The sequence below is a fragment of the Spea bombifrons genome, chromosome 6 (assembly GCF_027358695.1).
Source record: "Spea bombifrons isolate aSpeBom1 chromosome 6, aSpeBom1.2.pri, whole genome shotgun sequence".
Lineage (NCBI taxonomy): Eukaryota > Metazoa > Chordata > Amphibia > Anura > Pelobatidae > Spea > Spea bombifrons.
The window spans coordinates 22390059-22406318 of record NC_071092.1 but is presented as its reverse complement, the minus strand read 5'-3'; the positions used below and the strand labels follow the sequence as shown (position 1 = coordinate 22406318).

The window sequence follows — 16260 nt, the reverse complement described above, 5'->3', positions numbered from 1 at the left end:
ACAGTCAATGGCAAGCCCAAGGGAGGGAACATGTGAAGTAGGTATGATGGTTTTACCATTAACATAGAGGAATGTTGGCTTTAGAAGGAGGGAAGGTAAATTGTTTTGCTTTAAGGAGATCAGGTTTTAGGAATTGGGCTGTTAAGAACTGAGGAGAGGAGGGAGTTAGATACTGGAAGAAGGTATATTTTAATGACATTAGTACAGGTAATACTGCATGCAGAACAACAAAATTTGCCAAAAGACGCAGTAGTAATTGAGAATAGCAAGGGTCCAACAACTGGGCCTTTGGGGTATGGCAAATGAGTGGGGGATTGAATTACTTGAAAAGATGACACTGAGTGTAGGATGAGAGAGGTATGATAAAAGCTAGGATAGAACCGTGTAATGGAGACCCGGATTATGAAAGGTTTTAAGTGGGTGGTCCACAGCTCCACATGAGGAGCAGCAATCATTAGTCACGTATGGTATGTTACTTATCAGCTTTACTAAGTAACATCTTCAGTGGGTTAGGGCAGATCACGTGTGCCAAATTATTACAAATGTGAAAATACATTGTATTAAAACTTTTTAATAGTCTCCAGGCACATTTCTGTGATTGCAAGCACAGTAGGCGCTCCCTCCGATGTACTCTATAGAGACTGACTGAAGCGAAGAGGGAATCTTGAGGAGCTCAGAGGGGCTTCCCTTTGGAGCTCCCCAGCTGCAATTTGATACAGCTGACAGTGCACAGATTATCTGATATTTAGAAGTACATAAATTCTGTAAAATACATTAAAGTTCGGTGTTGGTGACTTAGACACAAGACGTTTTTTAATAACTGCCGCCAATGATCTGCCAAACATCCTGCCTTCGCTAGTAATCAGTTGTTTAGTATTTAAAGTGAAAACGCACACCTTATTTAATAAATAAATGATAGGATAACCATTTTATGTCGTGAGGTATTTAAAATGTATTTTATGTGAATTTCCTGTATAGAAATGCCGCAGAAACCAGCATCACCGGTACTAACATGGAAATGCCGAGGGCCAATCAACGAACAGACTACTTGATGGACCAATCACCGTTTAGTATAAGGTTCGGGGAAAGAGCGGGAAGGTATATTTTTAAATAGATCTCGCCTGAGTTTAGTGTTCTTGTCTTCTACGAATAATAGCATGGCCATGGCCATGGCAGTGCTGCTGACATATGAGCGGTTTCACTACCGTCATGACACCTGCTGGCTGTTATCTGGTCGTGAAAGCGAAGATTCGGCTGTTTGCTTAGCCTGTGTTATAGAGATAGTGGAAGACGAGGCCGTTGCGGTGAGAATCCCGGTGAAGAAAGACGAGGCACATGAAAGTTTTAGGATGGTTACAGCCCGACCTAATGATTAGATGTTACGGTCACTTTTTATTTTTTTTTAGCGAATCTACCATTCGCTAATGAGCAGCGAATCTAAATTACCTCAAGGCTCATTGTTAAATAGCGTGGATTCACCTTTGTGTTAGTTGGTTTTTGAAGAGTATATTCCTTTCAGTGGTAACCAATTTATTCCCAAATAACATTTTAAATTGTTGGCGAATGTAGTATGACACAACACTGTAGTAGGAAATAATAAAGGCCATTTTACCCCCCCCCCCTTTCACATAATGCGTTTGTCTTTACTCCTAATTGATCGGGGTGGGGGGGGACAGGTAAAGTAAATTAGCTCCACTAACCTCTTACCACCCCCTCATAACAAATATGCACACTAGCACATTTACATACACTCACTTACACACTCATACAAATAAATACTAACTTACACTCAGTGAGTAAATGTACCCCTTTTCCTGACACACTTTCATGTTGTTGAATGATGGGTGTCTGTTGGGTTAAGTTGCCATGCGAGAGGCCAGTGCCGAGTACATACACACACTGACTTCTTTGTATTATACGGAACATTAAACTTTGTAATAATTTAAGCAATCTAGATTAAAGTAAACCAACTAAATTATTCAAGTACAGTGACTAATTTGATACGCTATTTTGCGAACAAAATAAATAAAAAATGTAAAAGGTAATTTTTTTGAAGACATCAGATATGCCATGTATAAATATATCTAGTGCAGGCTTGACACAAAATATTTTTTTTCTCTGAATGTTTGACTATTAAAAAAATATACCGTAACTTGGCAATAATAAAAACTGATGTATTCACCACGCCTTTAGTCAATTATGAAGGTCAATAACACAAGCCCAGTAATAAGTAAGCATACTTTATAAGTAAGCATACTTTATAGATCCTAAAATGTTATTGCAGGCCCTTAAGTTCTGTACATACTAGCCAGCCAAGGCTAGACAAACCAACCATTAGCTCCTTTCTATTGTGCTACTTTTTGTCCTTGGGGTTGTATTTACCACCTCTACTAAATACTAGATATAGTATAGATAGATATATAGATAGTACTAGTGGCATATAATATCCTCACACCTGCTCTTGTCTTCTAGGAAACCATGTCATTCGTTAATCTATGATTCTTGTCTCTGTTTAGGTTGTTCGTAAGAAACACGTACTGTCCACCTTCCAGATGGTTTTGAAAAATAGTTCATCCATTGTCATAGAACTGTTGACTAGTGATGGAAGAGTTTGTACACACTTCATAGAGACATTGCTTGGTAAAATAGAAAGGGGTGAATTTTGTAAAAAAGTTGTTGGTTGTATCCGTACCTATATCGTGCTTTTCAAAACTGTATTAATTTGTCTTTGTTAATGGTACTAAAGTTTGCTTCATGTTTACATGTTATCATGTTAAGTGTTTTACATTGTTTTGCCTTTCACTGTCATGCAAATAATTCTGTATTGAAGATAATTGTCTTTATGGTCCTCTCCACTAGACTGATGCTGGGCCATGAACATGATACTTTATTTACTACTGTGATAAAACTATATTTATCGTTTATAAAATCAGGCAGTCATCCATGCTTAGAAGTACCAGGGTTGGCACTCATTGTAACCATTTTTGCTGCCTCATATGGTGCACAAATTAATCAATGCTTAAGAATAAACAATGGACATATGTTACTTTGGTTTTGTACATAATCAGATTAGATTTTTCCTAATATTACCAAATATTTTCCAAAATAAATTCCAACATTATAGAAAACGTATTTAGAATAGAAGAGATGAATTAGCTTGTTAAAGACAGAAAACCAATGCATTGTCTTTGATCTCTTTCAGGGATGTTGTTGAGTATTGAAGATGGGCCTGTCTTGGATCTGGTTACTGATAGTAAGATAATTTGTAATGAATTACCTGACTTCATTCATCATTGTACAGCTCTAATCTAGCATTCTGTGCAACAACATAACTCTTGTATTTATTAGCTTTTGCTCTATTTTGTTCATGTTTGTTACAGCTTATTTCTCTGTATTTTGAGTATTATTTTATAGAACATTATCACATATGCCACAAGGGCATATACTGACCTTCTGTTTCACTCCTTAGTTTTGGTGCAGTTGATGGTCGAACTAAAATTAGAGCATCTTTTTCATTGTGTGTTGGATGAATGCCATAAACAGGTATTTCCATTTGTCTTTGCAACATTTTCTTTTAAAATGATACAACAGATGCTCAACACATTTTATCAAATCTCCCTGAATAGCGCGGCCCTATTAGATAACCTTATGTGCTAGAATATTGTGTGTTGGATATATATGTCTAAAGACAAACATCGAAACAATAATAAAAACACAAGAGAAAATACAACAAAAACTTCTTAACTAAAAAAAGTGTTAGCAAGCAATAAAATATTAGTAGACAGTATAATGACAGTAAAAACAGCTATCAATGGACCTACAGTATTGTGCAAAGGTTTTAGTCATGTGTGAAAATATTCGGTAAAAATGCTTTGAAAAATAGAAACGTTAATAGTTTTTTTATCATTTAACAAAAATGCAAAGTGAATGAACTGAAAAAAATCTTTATTAAATTAAATATTTGGTGTGACCAAAGGCATCATTAGCATTCCATCAAAACCAAGAATATTTGGTCCATTATTTCTAACCTTCACTTGGATAATGCTTTATTCACCATAAATCAGAGGTGATTACTTATGCGGTAGATGACATTTTTGTTGTTTTCTTCTTGGACCAGTAGAGGCCGGGCAGCCTTCAAGAAGACCACTACTCACTGTTTGGTGACCTTCCAACAATCATGTTTGCTCAACTAGGAGTTGTTCCTCTTTCTTTGTGGGCCCATTCTATCAGGGAGATGGGGACATCCTAGGCAGCTCAGGTCACCTACAGCCTGGTTTCAAACCCCTTCACTCTACTGAAACGGCTCTAACAAAAGTCTCCAATGACTTGCTCTCTGCCAAAGCAAAAGGTCACTTCACTATTCTAATACTACTGGATCTCTCTGCTGCTTTCAATACTGTTGATCACCACCTTCTTCTAGACTCACTTGCTTCTACGGGCATTCGAGATACAGCTCTCTCCTGGATCTCCTCATATCTGTCTAACCGTTCCTTCTCTGTTAACTTCTCTGGCAAGACATCATCGCCCCTTCCACTGTCGGTTGGTGTCCCCCAAGGTTCAGTCCTTGGCCCTCTGCTGTTCTCTTTTTATACTTCCTCTCTTGGCAAACTAATCCACTCATTTGGCCTCCAGTATCATCTATATACAGATGATACCCAAATCTACCTGTCTTCTCCTGATCTCTCTCCATCTCTCATGTCCCGTATTATCAATTCCTTGTCTGCTATTTCTTCATGGATGTCACAACGCTACCTGAGACTTAATCTTTCTAAAACTGAACTCATTATCTTCCCTCACTCCATCTCCACTCCACTACCTGAATTCTCTATTACCATTAACAACACGACTATCTCTCCAACTAACCAGGCCCGATGCCTTGGGGTCATCCTTGACTCAAACCTCTCCTTCATCCCTCACATTCAGTCCCTCGCCAGATCCTGCCGCTGAAACTCTGGTTCATTCACTTATCATTTCCCGTCTTGACTACTGCAACACTCTTCTGGTTGGCACTCCACTGTCTCGACTCTCTCCTCTACAGTCTATCCTAAATGCCGCTGCTAGGCTCATCTTCCTTGCACGCCGCTCCTCTTCTGCTTCCCCCCTCTGTGAAACCCTCCACTGGCTCCCAATTACCTTTAGAATTAAATTTAAAATCCTGGTACTGACATTTAAGGCCATCCATAATACTGCTCCTCCATACATTTCTGACCTCATTAGCAAGTACTCTCCCACTCGATCCCTACATTCTTCCCATGGGCTAAGGCTCTCCTCCTCACTCATCATCTCTTCCTTTTCCGTCTACAAGATTTCACTCAAGCTGCCCCATATCTCTGGAATCTACTCCCAAGGAACCTTCAGCATTCACCCTCCCTCCCGACATTCAAGAAACATCTAAAAACTCACTTCTTCAGAGAAGCATACCATCTTAGCTGCTAGAACTTCCTTGTCATCTATACAACCGCCACACTACCTCTCACCCTTTCTCTATGCCTTATGTTTGTCACCGCATTTCCCTCTAGATTGTAAGCTTGTGAGCAGGGCTCTCTCCACCAAATGTATCGGTTTGTCTTAGTCTGTCAATTGTTGTCTTGTCATATCCCTTGAATTTATGTATTGTATTAAGCGCTGCGTAAACTGTTGGCGCTATATAAATAAAAGAGAATAATAATAATAATAATATTGAACACGCATCCTAAATTTTAACTCTAATTTTGCATTTAGAGCCACCGGTGATTTTTTTCTATGGATATTCTGATACAAGCTCATATTGTTCAGGAGGATCTGTCAATAAACAGAAAGCCTGTTTTAGTGCGTTAAAAATCTTATTTCTATTTCAGTTGTTAGAAACATCAAGTATCATAGCAATACTGCCTGTGTTCAGCTTCTTGGGAAAGCTAGTAAATGCAATGCCGCATCTTGCTGACATGTTTTCTACCGAACATTGTAAGTTTCCATTATGCTTATTTGTTTCCCAATGTTAGCCATCCCTTAATGTTAGTTTTAATTAAGTTTGCACTGTTGTAAAAACACAGTGAAGCAAAAACCAATATAAGATTTTGGATGAGCACACATGGATTAAGTTTTCATTGATTCCAGTCTGAAATATTATGGATTTTGGAACCTATTTATCACGATATTTCCAATAGAAACAGTTGCTCTTCATCTGTTAATTTAGTCATGTAGGATTGTTGTTATTTTTCTGATTTAGGCAACCTTGTGGAGTGCATGCCGCGTGGACTGATGTATCCTAATGAATCAATCAAATCTGCTGTTTGTTACTTGTATGGCAAGCTTTACTCCTCACCGGCTGCTGCAGAGAAGCTCTCTAATCATTTCATTGAGAACCTATGTGGTCCTTTTCTGGCGACTTTAGAAAGTGCACTGACAAAGGAACTGCAAATAAACTGCATGGGTAAGGTTCACTGTTACATTCATTTCAATGCATTTTTTTTCTTAGCTCAGAATAACTTTTTTTGAGATTGAATACTTTTGTAAATTTTCTAAAAAGTGTCTAATTTTAATGGATTCTCTCAATTGCAGCTTTTTGTAGCACAGAAATGTGTGTATATAAAGTAGGAATGGAAAATACTTGCCTGGAAAGACACTGTCTCTCTAAGTACTTTCTTTGTTTACTCCAAATAATATCCCCAATAATAAAAAAGTCTCACACTTACAGAGGGAGATAAAAAAGACCAAAAAAGTGCAGGTAGTAATGATAAAAAAAAAAAAAATCAGTCCTATATATAGCGGGTTTACAGACACTAGTGTGCCACACAATCATATGTCCACCGGTTCCTATATTAGCAGCAAAATGAGAACAAACATAGTGTAATCAAATGCAATTTTGCAAACAGAGGATTACAATTGCAGTTACAGGATAAAAGTTGAACAGAAGCTGAACACAAACCACTAGCAACTTCTGAGTTTTCAATTCTTTTCAATCTGGAATATCTGCCGGATACAAAGCATACATACCAGAGACCGTTCTAAATCACTCCCGAAGAAGCCTTAAGCGAAATACGACAAGTGATCCTTTTTCTTTTCATTATTTCATCGGATTGACGCCTCTTCTACTGATCATCTCACAGTCCTGACTTCAGACTTCAGTGGCTTTACAGTGGTGCTTTGTATCCTGCAGATACTCCAGATTGAAAATGGATTTAGGATATAGAGGGTTCCAGGTGTTTTATGTACACATTTTATAGTCTTAGTGTGATTTCAATCTTTTGTTTGCAATACTTTCATTACACTATGGGTTTTCTCCTTTTTCTAGTTTTTATTTTGAAGTCACAGGTGTACCTGTAAGATTGTGTGATACCGTATATAGTGTTTTTTATTTTGATCTTATCTCCCTTGGTAACTGTGCCCTCCCTTTGTTTGGAAAATACCTTTTAATTCTTTTTATACATACTGTTGTATTTCAATGGTTAACATTATGTTTGTGAACAATGTTACTTGCTTTTCTTTCAGGATTACTCAAACAATTGCTAAATTCTGAACATTTTGTAAGCGTGATTATGAGTGAATCAGGATACCAGGGGGATTCTGAAAGCACCCCTACCTTACAAGCACTGAACCCTCTGCCCCTAGTTTTAAAAAAGGTAATACTTACAGGAAGTAAAGTTCAAAAGGCTCCCAATTTCCTTAAAATGTTATATTCATACAGGTATACTTCCTATTACAGGTGTTGCTGTGCAAAGAAGAATTATTACAGATTGCCAGTACACAATGCATTACTGCTATCCTTGTACATTCGACTAGAAAATATGCACCATCCTTTATCCTAGCTGATATTCCAGGTAACCTGCAGTCACTAGACTTATTTAGTCAATTCTCCGTTTATTGAAATATGCACCCAGACAGTTTACAAAAATGAAATGACAGTGCAATCCGGTATGCATAGCGTTGTACAAAGCAGACAGGGTCAGAAGTAAAGTCCCTTCGAGGAATACATTGTAGCGAGTGGAAACAAAAAACATCAGGGACACAACATCATAGCAAAACAGAGTCGTCAATGCATGCATATAACACCCCTTCACTATCTTGGAAGAGTAAGACCACTGGAGAAGAATGACCGTGTTTCGTCAAATAATAATAAAAGAACGTATCCGTACAAACCGAATGGAACAGAAAATCAACACAATCTGCCAAACAGTGTTACCATAAATTAGCAGTCACTTGGTACATCACAGTACATGAGGAGAAACAGGTAAAAGAACCCGCATATGACATAGCTAATCAAAATCAAAAAACCCCAGGAAAACGCGAACCCCAAGGGAGTTTAAATTCACGAACACCAGGAAGAGTGAGTATGGCGCTCACACAGAACATAGATTGAGAAATCGCGGCGACGTGAGAAAAACCTGCCAGGGCAGCCATTTAAGACCATTCTGATACGCTCTACCATTTGCAGAGGCCACTAAGTCTTCCATATGAAAAATAAAATTAACCCTATCGACCCAGGCGCCAATGGGAGGGGGACCAGGTGCCTTCCAAAAACGGGGGATAACAGCCTTCGCCGCCTCAATCAGGTGCAGTGTTAAGGAGAGCTTATACACTCCATAAGGAGTACGCGTGTGGTGCAATAATAGAGCTTCAGGGGAGGCCACAAAGTCAGGGTCACTAGACTTATTTGTGAAAGTTAACAATGTAAAAGATGCTCTTTCCCTAAATGTTGTACTGCTGTGGGTGTTCGTTGTCATGGTAACTATAGTACATGGTATAAATCACAGTAATACATTTACATTAAATAAATAAGTATAAACACCACCTTCCAATGAAACAAACTGGAAACAACTGAAAACCTGTACATGCGTTATGTTTCTTTTAGTCTGTTCTGGGGAACTGATGAGTAAACATTATCTCGCCTTATTAACAATGTATTCATTGCCAACGTATGCCATCTTGCAGGAGAAACTTGCAAATACTTAATACACAGATTGAATTATTCTTTGCACTGTTATACATACTATATACCGTATTTTATGAAGCAACCGCCTTATCTTTTACAGGGTTTTAGTGTTTGTCACTGTACTTTATTCGTGCCATGTTTATTGCTAATGAGAGAAAACAAATTTGGTATAGATGATAGCTTTCTTGGCTAATTGATGTATAACAGATTGCAAGCTTTCAAGACTCTTTAGGTCCCTTCTTCAGACATATTATACCTATATGTATCATATGCCTGAAGAAGAGATCTGGGTAGCCTTGAAAGCTCTCATAATTGCTACGGTTCATTGTTAATCTCTTCATAATTGCAATTGCTTGACATGTCCCTGGGAATGCCAGCTCAACTACCATGTAACTGCCTGTAACAACCTTGCCATTGTATGCATCAGAAAGTTGAGGATTCCTTATAAAATTTATAGATTAATATGTAAACTAAACTTATGGCTTCAAATTAAATTAATAGATGTTTTGGTAAACTTTCCAGACAAACCAGGCCATTACTTTGAAAGCTATCACACAGGTCACTTGACAAAAACTGCAATCCAAGATAGTTGTCCTGTACACAGGCAGTTTTTCCATAAAATAACTCTTACCTCTAAATAAAGGAACATAATCTGTTATCTCTAGCTTGTTCATTCATGTCCTTGTTAGTATTTGTTCTGTGATGAGGCTTTCTGAAATCATCAATATAGAACCCTGATGTACCTAAATACTCTATACATTTACATGTTCAACACTGAAAAAAGGGGTAGAGAGAATGGGAGAAGAAAGAGAGAAAATTAAAGAAAAAAAAGAATGAATGGAAGAGGAAGGGTAGAGAAAAGTCAAGAAATAAATAGAAAGAAATAGTGCACATTATTTTACTGACAGGGACATATGCTGGTATCTACTAATAATAAATTAACAATTTGCAGAGTTTCTGTTTGAGCATCTCTCAAGCACCAGTGAAGTCCTGATTTGGTCCATATATTGCTGTTTACTGCTTATGACCGAAGAGAGACTATTTTTCTCTAAATGTCACACAGTGTATGGTATGTACAACAACATTATATGTCCTTGTAATAGCATTACTATTTTGTAAAAAATGAAAACTAATATTACATAATTTTTTTGACTAAACGGTTAGTAGATCAAAATCTTAAAAAAAAATTAATTCTGATTAAATCGTTTTTTAAACAGAAGGTAACCGTGTAATCTGTAATCTTTTAATTATTGCATAGGCATAGATGCTCTCCTAAGAAGTATAAAAGACGTACTGAAAATGAACAACGTGGAATTGCACAAGCAAGGACTTTTGCTGCTTACAGAAATACTTGAAAGGTGAAATCACACAATGTACATTATCATCTGATACATAAATGTTGTGAGGGAGAACCGTTCTCCGCCGTGTAGATCTTCCTTGCCAATAATTCACTAGACAACCAAGTGATTATAGCTCTCATTCACCCAGTCACTTGGTGTCCTTTCCCCTGACACCTAAACGGTGTGGCTGTAATGTCTCAAAATCGAGTCAGTCAGCAACAACGAGATCGGCAGCAGGGGCCCTGCGTGGGCCCCTCCCCAGATGCCAATGTCCGGCATATATTGTTTGGCAATGGACGCCTGATCACCGATCGCCTCCTAAGCTTAAATGGTGTCGCTGAAATGCCTCTATATCGAATGCACTGTGACCGCTCCGGAGAGCGTTCATAAGCGCGATTGCGAGAGATTTTGCTCCGTAGAGCGTTCACAAGCCCCATTGTGAGAGATTTTGTCTCTCACAAGATGGCGGCATCCTTAAACAAATAAACACCTTTCCAAGAGGGTCTCTCCAGACCCTCCTGAGAACAGGTACTGCATTCAACCATGCGAGTCAATAGACCACAACTTTCTAAAATAGAAATCGGTAAAATAAATAAAGTTATAAAAAAAAAAAGCTAACAATTATTCCCCACTGATGTCACCATCAGGGGAATTTGCCAGCTCCAACAACATGTAAAAAAAAAAAAAGTCTGAAAATATATATATTTAAAACATTTTATTTTTTATTTTTATGAGCAAGTCCTAAAATTAGTGCTATATCTTCACAAAAAAAATCTTGCACGGAAAGAGTTAAAATACTGGCATGTTAAATTCCCATGGGGTGTTTTAAAAATGTACGATTTGATAAAATACATCGAATTGGATTAGGAAAGGTGAGCTAGTGGTAGGTGGGATGAAGGGAGTTAACCCATCAGCGGACAGGCTTCCCTGAGAAGTAGGTCTTGAGGATATTTTAAAGGACTGAAGACACAGGGAGAGCATCAGGGAGAAATCTTATAAGCTTGCCTGAGTACTGGAACTCAGAACAGAGGAGAGATGAAGATCGGCAGATGAATGAAGAGATCGAGAAGGTGCATTAGAGATTTAACTGCTATGAGGAGCTTTGAAAGTGGGTCAGGATTTTGAATTGAATCCTCAATCGTACGGGCAACGGTACATCTGGCAGCAAGAAACGGGCAAAAAACTGCATTGGCTGATATATGTGCATTGTCATTGTAGTAGGAATGTTCAGATTCATACTTACAATTTAATTTTCTTGTGACCATTACAGACAACCCAAAGAAATCAAGTTGTTTACAAATCCAGGGATTTTTACATTTGCTACTGATGTTCTTCTGGAGGCTGTTAACTGCCAAGTTCTTGAAGTTGCAGTTCAAGCCATTAAATGTGCTTCAGGATTTCTAAGGTTTATAGCATTGTTCCGACATAGACGTTTATAGACTTTTGCAGCAGAGATGCACTATTATCATCTTCCCTGCACCTTTTTTTGGCATTTTAGTAATGAAACTAATATTTGAGACCTACCGTATTTGCTCGATTATAAGACGAGGTTTTTTCCAGAGCAAATGCTCTGAAAAATACCCCTCGTCTTCTAATCGGGGTCGTCTTCTAATCAGACCCCAAATAGAGGTCTGATTAGCAGACTAAGATCCAGATCCCCCGCACCGCTGCAGGGGACCTGGATCCTCCTGTCTGCCCCCCCCCCATCATACACACACTTACCGGTGCTTCCTGCTGTATTGCCGGGGCAGCGGGTTGACGTCTACGCGATCCGCGTAGACAACGTCCGCTGCAGCCGGAAGGAGGTGTGGCTAGCAGCGGGGGTTGTCTGCGTCCGTCGCGTAGACCTTCCCCGACAGTCAGAGATCAGAGTTCCCCGCACCAGTGCGGGGAACTCTGATCTCTGACAGCCGGGGAAAGTATACGCGACGGACGCATACAAACCCCCGCTGCCAACTCCACCTCCTTGCGGCTGCAGCGGAAGGCGACGTCAACCCGCTGCCCCGGCTGGAAGCACCGGTAAGAGAGGGGGAAGGGGGGGGAGAGAGAGAGTGTGTGTTAGTTAAATGGGGGTATAGGGTGTGTGTTAAATGGGGGCATAGGGCATTTCTGGAGTGGCGTTAAGGGGGCATTTAATAGAGCACTCTGCCTCCTGAAATGCCTTATACCTCCCTATATGCCACTCTGCCCCATAATATGCCTTTTAACCCCCTAAATATAGGGGTATAAGGCATTTCTGGAGGCAGAGTGCTCTATACAATGCCTTTTAACTCCCTTAATGCCACTCTGCCTCCTGAAATGCCTTATACCTCCCTATATGCCACTCTGCCCCATAATATGCATTTTAACCCCCTAAATGCCAGAATGGGATATAGGGGTATAAGGCATTTCTGGAGGCAGAGTGGCACATAGGGGGTCAAAAGGCATACCATGGGGCACAGTGGCATATAGAGGGTTAAAAGGCATATCACGGGCCACAGTGCCATATTGGAGTGGCAAGCCTGGGGGCAGATGTGCATAACTGGGGGATAGGTTGGAAAATACAAGAAATAAAAACAAAAAAAATATTTTTCTCAATTATAGCTTTTATTAAAAAAAATAGTTTACATGAATTAACATTTACTGGTAAAACTTTTTTCCTTTGGGGTCGTCTTATATTCAGGCTTTTCTTTTTTTCCTAAGTTAATATTCAGATTTTGGGGGGTCGTCTTATAATCAGGGTTGTCTTATAATCGAGCAAATACGGTATTTTATTACATAAAATACACCTTACATTGGGAACCAATCATAACTTACTCTATCGTGATCAAAGGACCAATATACTTCTAGAGAATACTAAGGTGATACAACACATCCAGTTGGCAGCATTGGGCACATCTGTTTTCACTTTACTTATTATAAGTAACAGATGGAATGAAGTCAAGCAGAAGCCATCTGTGCAGAAAAATAAAAATCTTCCTATTAATTATGTTTTAGTAAATGGCCCTGAACGTTATTATGCATTGCCAATTCTGTATGTTAGATTAAAATAATATTAAAGTAATTTGTCCTATTTATTATCTTTTATTCCTGTTGCGTACAAAGGAAAGATCACCTCACTACTCCTGTACAGTATGGAGAACTGCAGAAGTTGGTCACTGAGATACTTAAACGATGTGCTGACAATCCTTTTCCAGCCATGATTAGGAGGCGGGTGGTGAGTTTTAGTTTGGGCAGATATATTACAACATACACATAGAATTAAATAATATTGTTGCTGTATAAGGTATCCACATTGTGAATACCTTTTATATCAGTTGTCCTCTGAGAAGGCATGGAACATTCAGATATTATCAAATGCAGGCAACTGTTTGAGAGAGAAAATGATCCCATTATACATTTCATTCATTTTTGAAAATGTAATTGAAAGGTAAATTATATCATGAGAGTAAAATTCAAAATAATGGAATGAATAAAACATTTAAATTGTTTTAAGTAGTAAACCGACTAACATGATACTCTGTTGACAAACTTTAAACAGGAAATAGTTATTTTTCCCCTCTTTGATAGAATGCTGCTATGTTCTGGCCAAAATTGGTGAGATGAAGGGGACATAACATCACAGAAAACTGCTAACTTTGCTAACTTTTGATAAACAATCTTTTGGCTGATATTTCCTACTGTGAAAACCACAGACCTTATATTTATGGTAGCTTTAAGCCTGTCACATGCATGTTTAAATCCACTCCATGAATTAACCTCTACCTACTTGTAAGGCTGTTCCACTTATCTGCTAACCCTCAACAAAGTAGAAGCTTCCTTAGATTACACCTCAGCCTCTAATCCTCCAGTTTTAGAGCATGACCTCTTCTCATAACATATCTCCTCTGAAAATAACTGCCTTGATGTACTTTATGTATTTAATATTTCTGTCACACTTCTTCTCTCTCTTCATTCCAACAAGATATACATGGAATGACAGTTCCCCTTTGAGTAGATACTTCAGTGATATGATCAATACAAACGGGCTATTTATTTCATGTGTACGATTGGAAGGCTTGTGCTAGAATAAAATAAAGCCAAACCTTTCTCTTTCTATTTCTAGTTTTTGCGTGCTTGTGTCTTCTTTGTATACTTTGTTTTATATGTCAGCATTTTAGTTCTCTATTATATTTGGTTTTCTAGTTTTTTTTATACTGTTGTTGTCCTTGCTCTTATGAAAGTATTTATCCCGAACAAAAATGCATCACACATACTAAAATACATGTGTATTATAAGTCTTTTGATTCTGTACTTTAGAATCAATTTTTATTTGAAATCCAGATTCATCCAACAAATAGAGATCAAGTCAGACATCTTGCTCGGCAAGGACATCTTCTGACCAGCACACTGCAAGCTTTTCAAAGTGCTTGTAGGTAAGCTTTTTGTTTAAGCTGTTTAAGTATGCATATTTATTTACAAGACAATTTAGTTTTGCAAGTCTTCAATATAAAATAATGTAAAGTATAATAAAACAGATTCTTATATGATGTAATGGTAAGAAAAACATATCTGGATCAGTGCTGTTCTTTTGAACAAAATATATTTAGCTTTAAGTCTGCAATTCTAGTTTACTGAAAGATCATGAGAAATGAAGGGGAATTTGAATGAAATGCCGTAGCTGTACTTTTGTTGGAAGCAGATATGTCAGAGATGGAAATCTCTAGAATTTGTCATATAGATTTGTTTAAAAAAAAGTGTTTTATAGGTTAATGTATGTTGATTCCCTTTGTCTTATTAAGAATAGCATTAGATTGTCAGAGTGATCCTTGTGCTCAGGAGAATGCATTCACTGCACCAACGTCTGAAAGTGAGGATACGTTGGAGAAGTTTTCCTTTTTCCTCTTAGAAATTTGTGACACAATTTGCATCCCCACTGTTACGGTGAGTGAAACAGAATACTGTCATTAAATAAAAAAAACAAAAAAAAAAAATATATATATAGAAGCTGCAAGAATTTGGGAATTGTTGACAAATGAATATAAAACTACATAAAGCTATATTTATTCATAACGCTTGTTCCACTACAAGTTATATACAGGTGGGAGGCCATGATTACATTAATATAATTAAAAAGATTAAAAACAAAAATAACTTTCTAGAGATAATCGATAAAACCAGAAACAACTTTGTACACCTTGTACATATTTCATGGAAGTTAATAGAACATATCAATTTTATTAGCAGTGTTTGTAGTTAAAGAGCAATGAATTTTAAGAGCCTTTAAATACACAAGTGCTGACAATCCTCCAAACTTTTCAGGTCCAAATATAAATCAGAAGTCTACAGTATTTAGCACATTTAGTCTCTGTTGAAGAAAAAAGATAGTTTTCATTTAATTTTGTGAAAACAGTTGTGTTTATGGTAAATGCAGCTTCTTAAAGCAATGAGCTTTGTACATGCTGACATTTTTGACAGTCTACCTCTTCCTGCGTTGTAACACTTGCTTTCGCTCTTGGTCAATAGAAGGTAGTGAGTAACTGCATCTTCATACTGCAGGAGCCATAGCATCCTGCATTTAGCTGTCTTTAGATTGTAAGGATAATACCTGGAGACATTTTGGTTCATATGGCTTCCTCTGAGGAGAAAAAAATATTTCTTGTTAGGTCTAGGGCTGCAACAACTAATCAATAAAATCGATAATCGATAATGAAAATAGTTATCAACTAATGTCATTATCGATTAGTTGAATCGATTTTATCAAATATAGGATGAGGGTTTTTTACGGCACTTCCGCAGGGGGCTTCTATGATGGAGCCCCGGGTGTCACATGACCTTCCGGTGCTCAGTCATAGAAGCTCCAGGGAAGGTGCCGGCCACCAGCAGAGTTTTATCTACGCGCATTGCGCAGACGTTCACCCGCTAGACATCAGGGAGTCTGGAGCATGGGGGGCAAGTCTGAGGGTGGGGGGAGAGTGGCATACCAGCGGGGCCAGTGGCATTTAGGGGGAATAAGGCATATAAGGGGGCACAGTGACATATAGGGGAGTA

The 16260-nt window shown here is 38.1% G+C and overlaps 1 protein-coding gene across 1 annotated transcript in view; it reads left to right on the top strand.

Annotated features, from left to right (window-relative positions):
* Nucleotides 1-1157: 1157 nt before the first annotated feature.
* MEI1 (meiotic double-stranded break formation protein 1) overlaps nucleotides 1158-16260 on the top strand; it is a 34587-nt gene continuing 19484 nt past the window's right edge. The window contains exons 1-14 of the mRNA XM_053470279.1: nucleotides 1158-1304; nucleotides 2517-2640; nucleotides 3203-3253; nucleotides 3470-3543; nucleotides 5838-5943; nucleotides 6209-6412; nucleotides 7471-7601; nucleotides 7685-7799; nucleotides 9864-9980; nucleotides 10170-10269; nucleotides 11522-11656; nucleotides 13336-13447; nucleotides 14530-14645; nucleotides 15012-15153. Coding sequence (XP_053326254.1) covers nucleotides 1158-1304; nucleotides 2517-2640; nucleotides 3203-3253; nucleotides 3470-3543; nucleotides 5838-5943; nucleotides 6209-6412; nucleotides 7471-7601; nucleotides 7685-7799; nucleotides 9864-9980; nucleotides 10170-10269; nucleotides 11522-11656; nucleotides 13336-13447; nucleotides 14530-14645; nucleotides 15012-15153 — 1674 coding nt within the window. The remainder of the gene's footprint in view (nucleotides 1305-2516; nucleotides 2641-3202; nucleotides 3254-3469; nucleotides 3544-5837; nucleotides 5944-6208; nucleotides 6413-7470; nucleotides 7602-7684; nucleotides 7800-9863; nucleotides 9981-10169; nucleotides 10270-11521; nucleotides 11657-13335; nucleotides 13448-14529; nucleotides 14646-15011; nucleotides 15154-16260) is intronic.